The 14,063-nt window shown below is 35.3% G+C and overlaps 1 protein-coding gene across 1 annotated transcript in view; it reads left to right on the forward strand.

Annotated features, from left to right (window-relative positions):
* Positions 1–14,063, forward strand: part of MKLN1 (muskelin 1) — a 165,456-nt gene that overhangs the window by 99,186 nt on the left and 52,207 nt on the right. Inside the window, exons 9-10 of the mRNA XM_044920189.1 lie at positions 1,604–1,716; positions 10,923–11,135. Coding sequence (XP_044776124.1) covers positions 1,604–1,716; positions 10,923–11,135 — 326 coding nt within the window. The remainder of the gene's footprint in view (positions 1–1,603; positions 1,717–10,922; positions 11,136–14,063) is intronic.

A 14,063-nucleotide genomic window follows, 5' to 3' on the forward strand; every position in this document is an offset into this window, starting at 1 on the left:
ATCCTGTTGCAATGGTATGTTCTTACCCAGAAGCATTGTTTTGATTTCTGTAGCTTCTGGGGCATAGAATGGGACATTTTACTTAGAAAATTCACTTAGCATTTGAAATTATATGAAAATATGATAAAAATCTCTTAGAAGACAGTCCAACTCTATGAATGTCAAGAATTTTCTTAATGATGTTACAGTATTTCTAAATGCACTTTGAATTGTAACTGTTCATGGTGGGACCTAACTTAGATGACAGTCTCCACATAAATAGGCCTAGGTCATGTCAATTAGGGAGTAGATAGCTTTACAATGTTCCTGTATGTCTTAACTTTTTTAAAAAAAAAAGAGGTGCCTGGCTGATTCAGTCAGTAGAGCATGTGACTCTTGATCTTGCAGTCATGACTTCAAGTCCATTGTTGGGTATAGAGCTTACTTAAAAAAAAAAGAAAGAAAGAAAGAGGGGTACCTGGATGGCTCAGTCAGTTAAGTGTCTGCCTTTGGCCCAGGTCATGATCCTGGCCAGGGTCCTGGTATCAAGTCCTACAGCGGGCCCCCTGCTCAGCAGGAAGTCTGCTTCTCCCTCTCCCTCTGCTCCCACCCCCAACTTGTGCTCTGTCTCGTTCTCTGTCTCAAATAAATAAATAAAATCTTTAAAAAAAAAAAAGGAAAGAAAAGAAAATGTAACTTTTTAAATAATTGGGGGGCTTGTGTAAGCAGTAGATATAAGACATTTAAAAGGGGGGAAATATTTGAAGAAAGGAGAGGCACTATTATAAAGAAGGAGGTGGATGATAACAGTGTTATGTATAAAGATTGTCACTATTCACGGGGCAAGAAGTCAGTTTTGTTGCAGTGAAACAGCCCATGGATATAATAGACATTTCAGAGTTAGAAGAAACCGTATTTTCAAGATACCTGGAATGACTTAAAGGTTGACTTCTAAGGAGTTAAGCCTACCATAGTATATTTGGAAAAGATTTCCCTAGTTTCCATGGGAATGCCAAGGCTGTACATCACCTTATTCTTGAGGTGTCTAGCTTTAACTCAGAGCTAGTTTTAACCATTGTTTTTGATATTGCACTAGAGGGAAAACAGTTTTAATGTGAAGTTTTTTTTTCAGAAATAGCTAGATGTCTTTATGTTCTATTTTAGACCATATGTTCCTTTGCGATTTCTTTCTTTTCTTTTTTTTTTTTTAACAATCTGACGCTGCATTGCTAAGAAGCTGCTAAATGTAAACTTTCTGTGGCCTAGCACAGAAACTCCTGAACTGGCAGTACATGAGATTCACTCTGCATACTTGAAAAAAATACAGACTCTTCTTAACCACTGAAGATCTATGAAAGAATCTCGGGGAATGTCTCTTAGTTATTTGTATTTTTTACCAATCTTTCAAAATAGGTGGTCCTGCAGCAGCCTTTCCATATACGCACATTTAGGAGATACTAGCCTAGTATATATTTTGAAATGTTACCCATTGACAAATTTCATTTTTAGGTTTATTTAGAAGTGCCTTTTTAAGTGATCTTAAAAACTATGGCTACGTCTGGGTGCCTATATTTAAATTTTATCCTTAAGGGTTTTTTTATACATATTTTTCTAATTTTCATAGAGACCGTTTATTTGTTTGGTGGCTGGGATGGAACACAAGATCTTGCTGACTTCTGGGCGTACAGTGTGAAGGAGAACCAGTGGACATGTATCTCTAGAGACACTGAGAAAGAGGCAAGTTCTCAGACTTTTCATCCATCTGTATTACAATAGGGGTGTGGGCGTACCCTTCTTTTTCTGGATGATTTGTATTCTTTTCTATACCCACAGTAGTAGCAGAAGTCTTTGTAGTAAACAAGTTTGGTTTAAGTATTCTTGCATTCTAGCTTCTATACCTGGTTCTTCAACTACTGTTACATGAACAAATCTATTTCATAGAGCTAAATAGAAATGGGTATGAAATATAATAGTAGTTTTTAACTACTTTAGTCTGGAAATGTAAGTGTGTAATAATCTTTTTTCTCATGTTTCTGTCACCTCTACTCTTGTTCCGAGCGTTCATCTTATTTTGATTTCCTCTGGAAAAATGTGCTTTTATTGTCCTTACCTTTTCACTGTTTTGGTCCCTCACTATTTGACTATGTATCTGTTGTCACAAATGATATATATTTTATTTTTGACTAAAATTGTATTCACGTGTGTGTCTATTGATACATATATACATAAAGCATTTCCTTAGTGAATAAGATGGCTTGGATTTATGGCTTTGAATTACGTAAGTGCATAATTATACACTAGTATAAAGCAAATGTTAACTGATTTATTTTTTCCAGATCTTTATAGAATTTTTTATTGTACCCTCCATCTAAGCTGTTTCAGATTACGAGGTGAAAAATAAACTTTAACAAAACGATGGGACCTGAAAATGAATAGTGGGGGAAAAGACCTAATTCAAAACGCACTGCTTTTAATCTAGAATGGCCATTTCAGAAGATCAGTGCTCTGTCTTTAATTCTAGGAAATTGGATTCTGCTTAGCGTGTTCCAGTGATTAATTTGGTAGTTTTTATCTTTTCAAAGATATCTTAAATTCTGATTTCTATTTGTTATCTCTGTGAAAATATGTAAAAAATGGCCTTTGTCTTTCAGTGTTAAAGTACCATTTTCTGAAGTGATTATTTGTATCTTCAACAAAAATAGAGATCTAAAAAAATTCCTAACTTATTTCTTTTAAACTATTATAAATCTGAGTTGATTGCATCTGTAATTATTCTTGCAGTAAGTCTAGGATTCATCCTGAAATCCTCCTTCTTCATTGAATGTGTCTAATTAGTGCATAAGTTCCAACATTTCTAGCACCCAATACTGCATTTCAGATGTCTTTTCTGCTCTACTCCTTTTGGCACTAATTGCAACACTATGGTTTCTTTCTTAAACTTTTGCCTCCACTGTTAATCTGTTGTCTATTTTCCATTCATTAAAAAGCATATTTGGCCATGTGACACTTGCTTAACCCCTATGGTTAGCTTCAGTCCCTGTTTCACTTATGTCTTACATTCCATCTATTCCAAGCGCCCACCAAACCTCAGTGGCATATAGCAGTAGGTGTTTATTTTGTTGACGAGTCTACAGATAGGCTGCGTCATTCTTTTGATGTTGGCTGGACTCATTCATGTGTCCTGGAGTCAGCTGGCTGTCAGCTAGTCTAGCATAGCTTCAAGTGGGGGCTACTTGGCTCTGTTCTACATAGTTGCTCACCTTCCTGTTGGCTAGCTGGGGCTTGGGGCATGTCAGGGGCAGGGCTGCAAGGAGAAAAGGTAGACATGAGCACGCCACTAAATTTGTTATTGTCCCATAGGCCAAAAGAAGTCATATAGCCAAAGCTAGAGTCACTATATGGTGAGGGGCACTATCAAAGGGCATAGATACAGGAAAGTGTGAATAACAACAACAATAATCATAATGATAAGGCACTTTATCAACCTTAGTTCCTTTGGCTTAGATTATAAATTTCAAATTTCTCATCATATTTGGTCCCCATTTACCTTTCTTGCCTCATCTCCTGACTTTATGTGCCAGCCACACCTTTAGTTGCTGGAATTCAACTCTCTTACCTGATGGTCCCTTGGCAATAATGTTCTTTTCTGTTTGAAATTAATAGAGGGCTCCTCCTCCCATGCACCTGGCTCTTAGTAAACACCTGCTTATTCTTAAAACTCAGTTCAGACTTTCTCGGGGAAACCTTTCTTGACTTCTCCACATAGAAGCTTCCTTTGGTGTGCCCACTTTTAACCACTTATATTCCTTCAGTAGGTAACTAAAATGAGTAGTTTACATTTCTGTTTCCCTACTTAGACTCTGAGCATGAATCATATGTTTATTCTTTAGTGAGCAAATGGGTGAGATAAATTAAATGAAAAATTAATGCTGGAGAAAAGCATGGGAAGATAAATACAAAATCAGGAGAGTAGCTATTTTGGCAAGAGAGGAGGGTAGTTTACAGGGGAACTCAAAGGTCATATTAATGTTCTACTTATGAAACTGGACGTGGTTATTATTTTTATATTATTTACATATGTTATATATAAGTAATATTTGGAATGCAATTAATAATTATTTTAGGGGCGCCTGGATGGCTCAGTCATTAAGCGTCTGCCTTCAGCTCAGGTCATGATCTTAGGGTCCTGGGATCGAGCCCCGCATCGGGCTCCCTGCTCCGCGGGAAGCCTGCTTCTCCCTCTCCCACTCCCTCTGCTTGTGTTCCCTCTCTGGCTGTGTCTCTCTCTGTCAAATAAATAAAATCTTTAAAAAAAATAATTATTTTGGGGGACCCTGGGTGGCTCGGATGGTTAAGCATCTGCCTTCAGCTGAGGTTGTGATCCCAGGGTCCTGGGATCGAGCCCCACATGAGGCTCCTGGCTCAGCGGGGAGCCTACTTCTCCCTCTCCATCTGCCTCTCCCCCTGCTCATGCTCTCTCTTTCTGTTTGTATATGAATGAATAAATAAAATCTTTTAAAAAATTACTATTTTAAACTAGTACTGGAAAAATATAGAAATTATTTTGATGAGACTCAGACTTTGTTCCTGTTATTTTGAAGTCAGTGGTGACTCAGTACTGGAGTTCAGATTCATTATGGGTTTATTATTGCTTTCTTCACATAGATGCCTAAAAACTTTTTGTTGGTTTTTCTATGAAATAAATGGTAATAGTATATGGCTGTAGCATAAATATTCATTCCTTCCAAAATTGAACAGTTAGTATTTCGTATATCTCATTTTATTTTCTATACCAGTGAGTGAGTACAAGGTATTATTTGATGATACCCAGGGCATGTGTTTCAAAAGTGTGATATGCAATTAAGAGGCAGTATTAATTTAATTCACTTTAATTTACTTAAATATGTATCTAATAACACATTTAGGAGGTTGATAGATAATAGAATGGCTCAGCTCTTAAAGAGAATAATTACTTTAAATGTTCATATAGATACGCAAGTAACTTTTTATAAAGGTTTGAAACAAATGTATTTTTCTTTAGTTTGCATTTTTATAAATTTCTTTAATGTCAAGCTTTGTGGAAGACAGCTAGATTCTATCTGCTTCTGTGTTTAATCTCTTGCAACATGTTGTTTTCTGTGAAATATATGAAGAAAATTGGACCTCAACACATGGTTATATTTTTGGAAAGGAGAGTAGTATTTTAATAGCCTTTTCAGATATTTGCACATGGTCTATTTTGATCTCATATCCCAAAATGACAAGTGGTTCTTTCTTAAAGGTGATTGCATTATAGACTCTGAAACCATATCAACTAATGTTTTGTATTGTTACATTCAAATCCATTGTTCTGTCTTGCTCTTTGAATATATCTTTTACCCGTGCATGGTTTTTTTACCCATGTGTTGGTCACTTGAAAACTATTGGTTTCCTGAGTTCTGCATATCTTCCAAATGTTGAAATTTTATTATACAATATCAAAAAACCCATATTTGTTAATATTACTATCAATTTCATCAGAAAAGTTTTCTAAGTATTGGGAAGGTGTCAAGATCACAGTAGCACGTAGAAGTTTTAAAAATTCTAATTTTTGCTTAAAAACAAATTTTAAAATTTGCTTTTATCATTGGCAACAAATTTTGTCAGTTTTTTTCAAAATGACATACTAACTTTATTCATTTTTTCAGAAAATATCTGTCATAACCGTTATATCTGAATAACTGCACTTGTATTGTTAGTTTTCTTTCACATAAATAGAGTATTCCATGGAAGAAGCAGCTGGGTCAGCTTGTAACTGAGTCACATAGGTGCATTTCCTTGAAATAACCACCATACATCAAGTAGCATATATAAAGTTTTCTAAATCTCTTTAATGTTTGGCTTAATAGAGGCAGCTGGATTCATATCTGCTTCTGTATCCAATCTGTTATTACATCAGAAGTCGTGTAGCCTCTGGAAAATTTCATGTACACTCAGTAAGAGAATAAGAACGAAAGACGAATTCTTATCTTAGTGGTGTTATAAACAACTGACTCTGTGGACTCCCTGAAGTGTCTTGGAGACCCCAGACTGCTCTCAGAACTGCTGCTTTAATTTAATCCGCAGACCCTTTCCAGATATAGACACTTATCCAGTAATACCTCAGTAATCTCCTTTATAGATGTCCCACTGTCACTCCCAACCCCCATCCCTGACCAGGACTCATGATCATGCATTGCATTTCAGTGTCATGTGTCTTTAGTCTCCTTTATTCTGGAATAGTTCTCACCCTTTCCTTATCCTTCTTGACCTTGACATTTTTGAAGAACACAGAGTAGTTATTTTGTTAGACTGTCACTCAGTTGGATTTGTTTCTTGTTTCTTTAGGATTGGATTTAGGTTGAGCATTTTTAGCACAAATACCATGTGGATGACTTCGGGTCCTCCTCCTTAGAATATCCCATCAGGAGGCACATTGTATCACTTTGTCTGGTGTTACCTTTGATCACTTGGTTAAGGAGAGTGCCCTCCAGATTTTTCCCCTCTATAATTGATATGTAACTTGTGGGAAGACATTTTGAGATTATGAAACATCAAACTTTTACCCTTTAGGGTCCATTGATGAAACTACTATAGCTTTTTCCAGAGTGATTGTACCATTTTATATTCCTGCTAGAAATATGTGAGAGTTTGTTGCTCCCTGTCTTCTTTCCCTGTTGAATTGCTTTGGCACCTTTGTAAAAAACCAACTGATCATATAAGTATATGTCTCTTTTGGGATACTCTGTCCTGCTCCATTATCTTTTGGTCTGTTTATATACCAGTGTGACATTCCATGAGGTCAGGTAATGTAAGACCTCTATTTTCTTCTTTTTAAAAATTCTTTCTTTCTTTCTTACTAAATTATTATTATTTCTTTTTAAAAATTAGAAATTTTAGAATCATACTGTCAATTTCTAAAACTGTTGGGATTATGATTGGGAATGTGATAAATCTATAAATCAATTTGGAGAGAATTGATGTCTTAATAATATTGTCTTCTAATCCATGAATGTAGTTAATCTCCATTTATTTCAGTCTTCATTCTTTGTCAGCAGTCATGGAGTTTTTAGATGGAAGGTCTTGGATATTTTTATTAAATTGATGGTAGCATATTTTGTTTTTTCATACATTGTAAGTGGGACTTAAAAAAATGGGATGCCTGGATGGCTCATTCAGTTAAGTGTCGGACTCTTGGATTTCAGCTCAGGTCATAATCTCAGGGTTGTGAGATCAAGCCCTGCATCAGGCTCCATGCTAAGCAAGGTGCCTGCTTAAGATTCTCTCTCTCGGGGTGCCTGGGTGGCTCAGTCGTTAAGCGTCTCCCTTTGGCTCAGGTCATGATCCTAGGGTCCTGGGATCGAGCCCCGCGTCGGGCTCCCTGCTCAGCGGGAAGCCTGCTTCTCCCTCTCCCACTCCCCCTGCTTGTGTTCCCTCTCTCGCTGTGTCTCTCTCTATCAAATAAATAAATAAAATCTTTTTAAAAAATTAAAAATAAAAAAATAAAATGGCTGGGCCTTTCAACCCATGATCCCAGGGTCCTTGGATCGAGCCCCGCTTTGGGCTCCCTGCTCAGCTGGGAGTCTGCTTCTCTTTCTCCCTCTGCCTGCCACTCTCCCTGCTTGTGCTCTCTCTCTCTCTCTCTGTCAAATAAATAAATAAATAAATCTGTAAAAAAAAAAAAGATTCTCTCTCTCCCTCTGCCCCACCCTAAAAAAATTATCTTCTGTTTGCTTATTGCTAATATAGACAACTAAGTTGGGTTTTTAATATTTCCTTTATATCATGTCACTTTTCTAAATTCACATACTATTTCTCATTGTTTCTTTGTTGATTTCTGAGGATGTTTTCAACAAATAGTCATGTCATCTGTGAATAGAGAAAATTTTATTCTTCCTTTCCACTCTTTTTTTCTGTTATAAGCTTTTATTTTATTTTTTAATGCCTTATTGTGCTGACAGACTTCCAGTACAGTGTTAATTAGAAGAAATGATAGGGGTGCCTGGGTGGCTCAGTCAGTTAAGCTTCCTACTCTTGATTTCAGCTTAGGACCTGATCTCAGGGTTGTGAGATTGAGCCCCAAGTTAGGCTCCGCACGCAGAGGGGAGTCTGCTTGACATTATCTCTCTCCCTCTGCCCCTCCCCCCACTTGTGCTTGTGCATGCGCATGCTCTTTCTCAAATAAATAAATTAATTTTAAAAAAGAAGAAGAAGAAGAAGTGAGAATAGACATCTTGTTTCAGATCCTAGCAAGAAAGCATTGGGTATTTCACCATTAAGCGAAAAATTAGATTTAGGATTTTCATACATTCTTAACTAGATTAAGGACGTTCCTTTCTATTCCTAGTTTGCTGTGAAGCTTCCTCATGAATGTGTGTTGAATTTTATCAAATGCTTTTTCTATATAAACAAGATCATATTGTTTTCCTCTCTTTTAATGTGGTAAATTACCTTGATCAGTTTTCAAATGTAAAATTAACTTTGCATTCCTGAGATAAACCCCCTTTAGTTAAGAAATACCCTTTTTATATATACTGCTGCATTTTATTTAATAATATTTTGTTAAAGATCAGTTTTGTGTCTGTTCATGAGGTATACTGGTTACTGGTTGCCTGTAAATTATTTTTCCTCCTCCTTCTTTGTAGTATTGTTAATTGGCTTCAGTGTTCTGTTGTCCTCATAAAATAAGTTAGGAATATTATTTCTTCCTTAAGTGTTTGATAAAATTTACCAGTATAGGTATCTAGGACTGGCATTTTCTTTGTGGGAAGAAAATTTTAAATTATAAATTCAGTTTTTCAATAGAGTGACTTCAGATTTTTTCTCTTATCTTGTGTCAATTTTAGTTAAGTTTATAATTTTTCAAGGAATCTACATTGCAGATTTTACCTGTTTTTCACAATAGCCCTTTTTTTTTCTTTTTAACCTCTAGTGAGCCTATAAGTGATGTTCCTGCTTTCATTTATCATATTTAGCAATTTGTGTTTTCTCTTCCTTTTTAAAAAATCAGTCTTGGGATGCCTGGGTGGCTCAGTTGTTAAGCGTCTGCCTTCGGCTCAGGTCATGATCCCAGGGTCCTGGGATCAAGCCCTGCGTCAGGCTCCCTGCTCGGCGGGAAGCCTGCTTCTTCCTCTCACACTCCCCTTGCTTGTGTTCCCTCTCTCGCTGTATCTCTCTCTGTCAAATAAATAAATAAAATCTTTAAAATAAATAAATAAATAAATAAATAATCAGTCTTGCTGGTGGTTTATAATTCTATTAATATTTCAGGAAACCCACTTTGTTAATTATCTCTATTTTTTGTCTTTTTTCTATTCTTTTGGTTCCTATTCCTTATTTCCTTTTCTCTTCTTACTTAAGGTGTAATTTGCTCATCATTTTAATAGCATTTATGCTAATTCAATCTGAGGCCAGAAGTTCTGTTAACTCCTCTGTTAAAATTTCAAATTTCACATTCTAGGGTATATGGCATAGATTTATTATATATTATCCTATCTTTGTTTTTGAGATTAATTGTGGATGACATTCTTTCAAAAAATAATATTTCTATCTTATCTGCTGGAGATTTTCCTTGACAAAAATCTTTAAAAATAAGTTTTAAAATTAGTATGAATACTAAAGTGCAGATACAAATCAATTTAACATCTGGATTGATAACACTAATGTCAAATTATTCTTCCTGCTTAAATATCTTTATTTATTCATTTAATCTAAATAACAGTGCTAGAATACTCTTTATATTCTGCTCTAGAAACCCATGATAGTTTATTGCCTGCAAGATTACATCCAGTCTCCTCTGTCAGTCATTCAACAGGCTTCTGTTTCCGCCTCAGTCTTCAACTTTCTGCAGTAGGAAGTCTTCATCTCAGTCATAACCACACACATTGGATTAAGTCTGTTTTTGCTTTTGTTTCTCTTATCTTGTGGAAAAACCAGTCTGGAATAATGGAAAGAACATAGTTTTTTGTTCTAGTTACACTGGGGTTTAGATTTTCTAGCTTACTTCCTAGTTTTGTTACTATGGACAGATTACTTAGACTCTGTGAAATGGTAATATTTCCTTATGGAGTTGTTATGTGGATTGAATGAAATATACACATGCATACATTGTAATAATATGGATAGAATTTAGGCGATATTTAACAAATATTCTCTTTCTTTTCCCGCATTTTAACTAATCAGATCCTGCCCTATTGAAGTTCTTTTTTTCCCCATGAACTCTACGATTAGTTTATACTACACTACAATTTTTTTTTCCTTTTATTCAGTCCAGTGATATAAGTGATCTCAAATAATTAATTTTTGTTGATAATATAGTGTTCTTCATATTGTGTTATTTTTGTGTTATTTATTCACTCAGGAGTGTCAGTTTTATGTAATATAAAGGGTAGACAAAGAAGTCACATTTTGCATTTTTATTCTGGTGCTGTCACTAGTTTCCTAGCTTTCAGGAGAACACCTTTCCTCTTCGAAGAGGGTTATGTTTCCTCATGTTTAAAAGGAGATAATTAAACTAGCGATTTTATTAAGGTTCCTTCCAGTTACAAAATATAGCAATTCTACATATTCTTGGAGTATCTGTTTTGTGCTAGATTCTGATGAGAAATTTTAATGAGAAATATTTTAAAGACCAATTGTGTCTTTAGATTGACAGGTACTAGAGAATCAAGCTGTGTGCACAAATGACTAAAATGCAATGGGTGTGTAATAGAAGCCATATAAGTGTTCTAAACAGAGTGCCATAAGGTATACGATAGTTCGTCTCTTCTTTCCTGGTAGATTTTAAGCATTTCTGTGGTAAGATTTAAACCCTGTGTTGGACTTCTATTGAAAACCTTTTAATGAAAGTCAACAAAAAAGGATTTAATTTTATTTTTCTGTTATTCTTTGAATTTTTTTCTTTCTTCTTTCTTTGCTCTCCACAGAATGGTCCTAGTGCCAGATCATGTCATAAAATGTGCATTGACATTCAAAGAAGGCAAATCTACACATTGGGGCGTTATTTGGATTCCTCCGTGAGGAACAGCAAATCTCTGAAAAGTGACTTCTATCGTTACGACATTGACACAAACACATGGATGTTACTTAGTGAGGATACTGCTGCTGATGGAGGGCCGAAATTGGTGTTTGATCATCAGGTTTGGTGCACACATAAATAATACGGTGGAATTAATTAGTGCCCAGTAACTCTTATTCTTAGAGTTTATTTTACATGTTATGCTGCGTTGTCTCTTGGTGAGTTCCTACAAATACCTAGAATAGACAATAAAAATAACTCTTAGTAGGTATAAAGTTACCCTTTAATATTTTTTTTTCTCGTTTGGTGCAGGATAAAATACTAAGATCTCAGAACAACAAGCGTTAATTTATAAAAACTTTAGAGAGTAGATAGAGCAGTACATATTAGGAAAAACTAATTTTATGATAAATGGTCGTAACTCAACAATAACAACTTACACTCTTAAAACTTTTTATTCTACATTCCTGGAAGAAATTTAAAATTACTTTATAATGAGTTTGAGAATTTGAAATCTAGACCTTTTCTTCCAATTTGAGTGAAATATATTTACTTTTCTATACAATCATAAACTCAATAAAAAGCAGATAGGAATGTGACATACACTAGATGAAGTTAAGTTTGAACTGAGCACCAAGAGAAATCACATAATGGTGCTATAGACAAAAAGACTACACATAGCAATTTGTATGCCATTTTAATACTAATACACATGTAGTTCTCATCATCATCCCCATCAATGTTATTATCATTGTTGCCAGTCTTTGAATATTTAGTCCACATCAGTTTAGTATAGATCAGTACACAAAACAGTAACTACTGAATTCTGTAGGCAGTTTTACTTGGCTCAACCCATATCCAGAAGTTTTTTTTGTAGTATGGGGGAGAAAAAGACTTTTTAAAAAATCTGTGACACTATATTGATGAACATAGCATTATCTAGTACTTGTGAAATGGTAAGTGGTGCTAAGATAATGACAGAATCTAGCTTAGGCCTAATATCTTATCTAGGAATTAAAACCCTGGTCTTTTTTTTTAATTTATTGTTTCTTTAGAGATTTTTTAAATTCTTTGCTTTTAAACTATCCTGCTGACATATTTATATTAACAAGTAGTTGTTATAGGAGAATGGTAAGGAAAAGAGGAATGGGTTTTATGCCTATCAAGTGAATGGTGGGTGGAAAATCAAAACCGTTAGTCTTCAAAGTATCCCCCAGATTGAATTGGAACTTCTGCTGGCTCTCCATAACTGAGCTCTGCAAAGCTTTGCACTTCCCTGCTGACATCCTCACTGTTGTTCATATGGGAAATAATAACTTCAAAAAATGTTAGGCTGGTCATCAGCAAATAACGCTATTAGGGAAGCCATTTATTTTCTTCCAACTGGTTACAAATTTCTTTTACAAAAGATGCTTATGTCTTTATTTTTACAGATTGAAAAAAGAATAGCTTATGGGTAGCCTGAGTATAACCCGTTTATTGTCCTGTCTGTGACCTTGGCTTTAATAAAATAGAATGTTCCTTGGAAGCTAGGTTCTGTTACATGATGCTTGATTTTCATCTGATTAGATTAAATAGAAGAACAGTGGGGGTGAAGAAACCAGGATATCAACAATTAACACAATCTTTATAAGCCACCATTTTCTATTCTAGTTCATGTAAATAAAGTTACTCCAGGGCGCCTGGGTGGCTCAGTTGGTTAAGCGACTGCCTTCGGCTCAGGTCATGATCCTGGAGTCCCTGGATCGAGTCCTGCATTGGGCTCCCTGCTCAGCAGGGAGTCTGCTTCTCCCTCTGACCCTAACCCCTCTCCTGTGCTCTCTCTCTCAAATAAATAAATAAAATCTTAAAAAAAAAAAAGTTACTCCAAAAATTACTTAGGGTCATTCATGACACATTAAGACTTGACACTTAGCATTCAAATTTGAGAAGAACATGAGAAAGCTAGAGGCATGAAGACATGTTTAGAAGTTACTTTGCCGTTTAAAATTTTAACAAAAAAAAAAACAACTAAAGACTTTTAGATTTTTTAAGATTGTAGTGGCAGCTTAGTTCTGAAGTTTTCCATGTTGTTGCTTTGTATGATTTTCAGTGACAATGAGAACCAAACAAAAAGATTAAGGAAAAACATCCCCATAAGTCACATATTCAGTAAAACCAGAAACCAGAGAAACCCACAACTCCCAATTCCTTATAAGTTTAGCCAGAAACAACTGAAATACCCAGAACTAGTTTTGAAGCCCACACAGTGTAATAGGGGAGAACTCAAGGCATGAAATAGAAGCCCCCTAAACCAGATGAAGTTCATAGAGAAGACATGACTTCACAGAAGCACCGTATTTTGAAGAAGCCATTTAATTCAGTAGCAACAGAAGAGATCCTTGAGCAAGAACATCACCCAGGCTTGTATAGGAACCTTCTGTTATCTGGGGTCCAGGGAAATTAAACTCATTTAAATATGAAAAACTAAAAAGCAATAAACACCAAATCTTTAGAGAGGTACTCTAAAGAAAAACAGTAAAAAGAAAAAGAAAAGCAAAACTTTCCTTCATGCAACAGCAAATGAAAAATTATATTCCAGTATTCTAACATGAATTAAATGGCGTAATGCAGCTTGAAACTGTGAAGAAGACTACAAAGCATAAATTCAAGAATGCAGATGAGATGGCCAAATAAAAGGAATAGGTGAAACTGGACCTGATAAATTCAGGAATGAAATTAAAGAAAAACATATAACCACTTTCAGAAATGAAGGGTAATCTACAAGGAATCGGAAGAGTAGGTAAGGGTCATATAGCATAGAAATAAGAAGAGCAGATAAAGAGAACAGAAATAAAGATGTAAAAAGGATTAGCCAGAAAATTATAGAGAATACAGTCAAAAGAGAGCCAACATACACATAATTGGAGACATTAAAGAAGAAAACCAAAACAGTGGAGCAGAACAAATATTTATAAATAAAATTCAAGACTACTTACATATCAAAAGGGCATGCTATATTCAGGGAAAATTGACCTAGGCATTCAACTCCGGAACATATAGTAGAATT

The sequence above is a fragment of the Neomonachus schauinslandi genome, chromosome 12 (assembly GCF_002201575.2).
Source record: "Neomonachus schauinslandi chromosome 12, ASM220157v2, whole genome shotgun sequence".
NCBI lineage: Eukaryota > Metazoa > Chordata > Mammalia > Carnivora > Phocidae > Neomonachus > Neomonachus schauinslandi.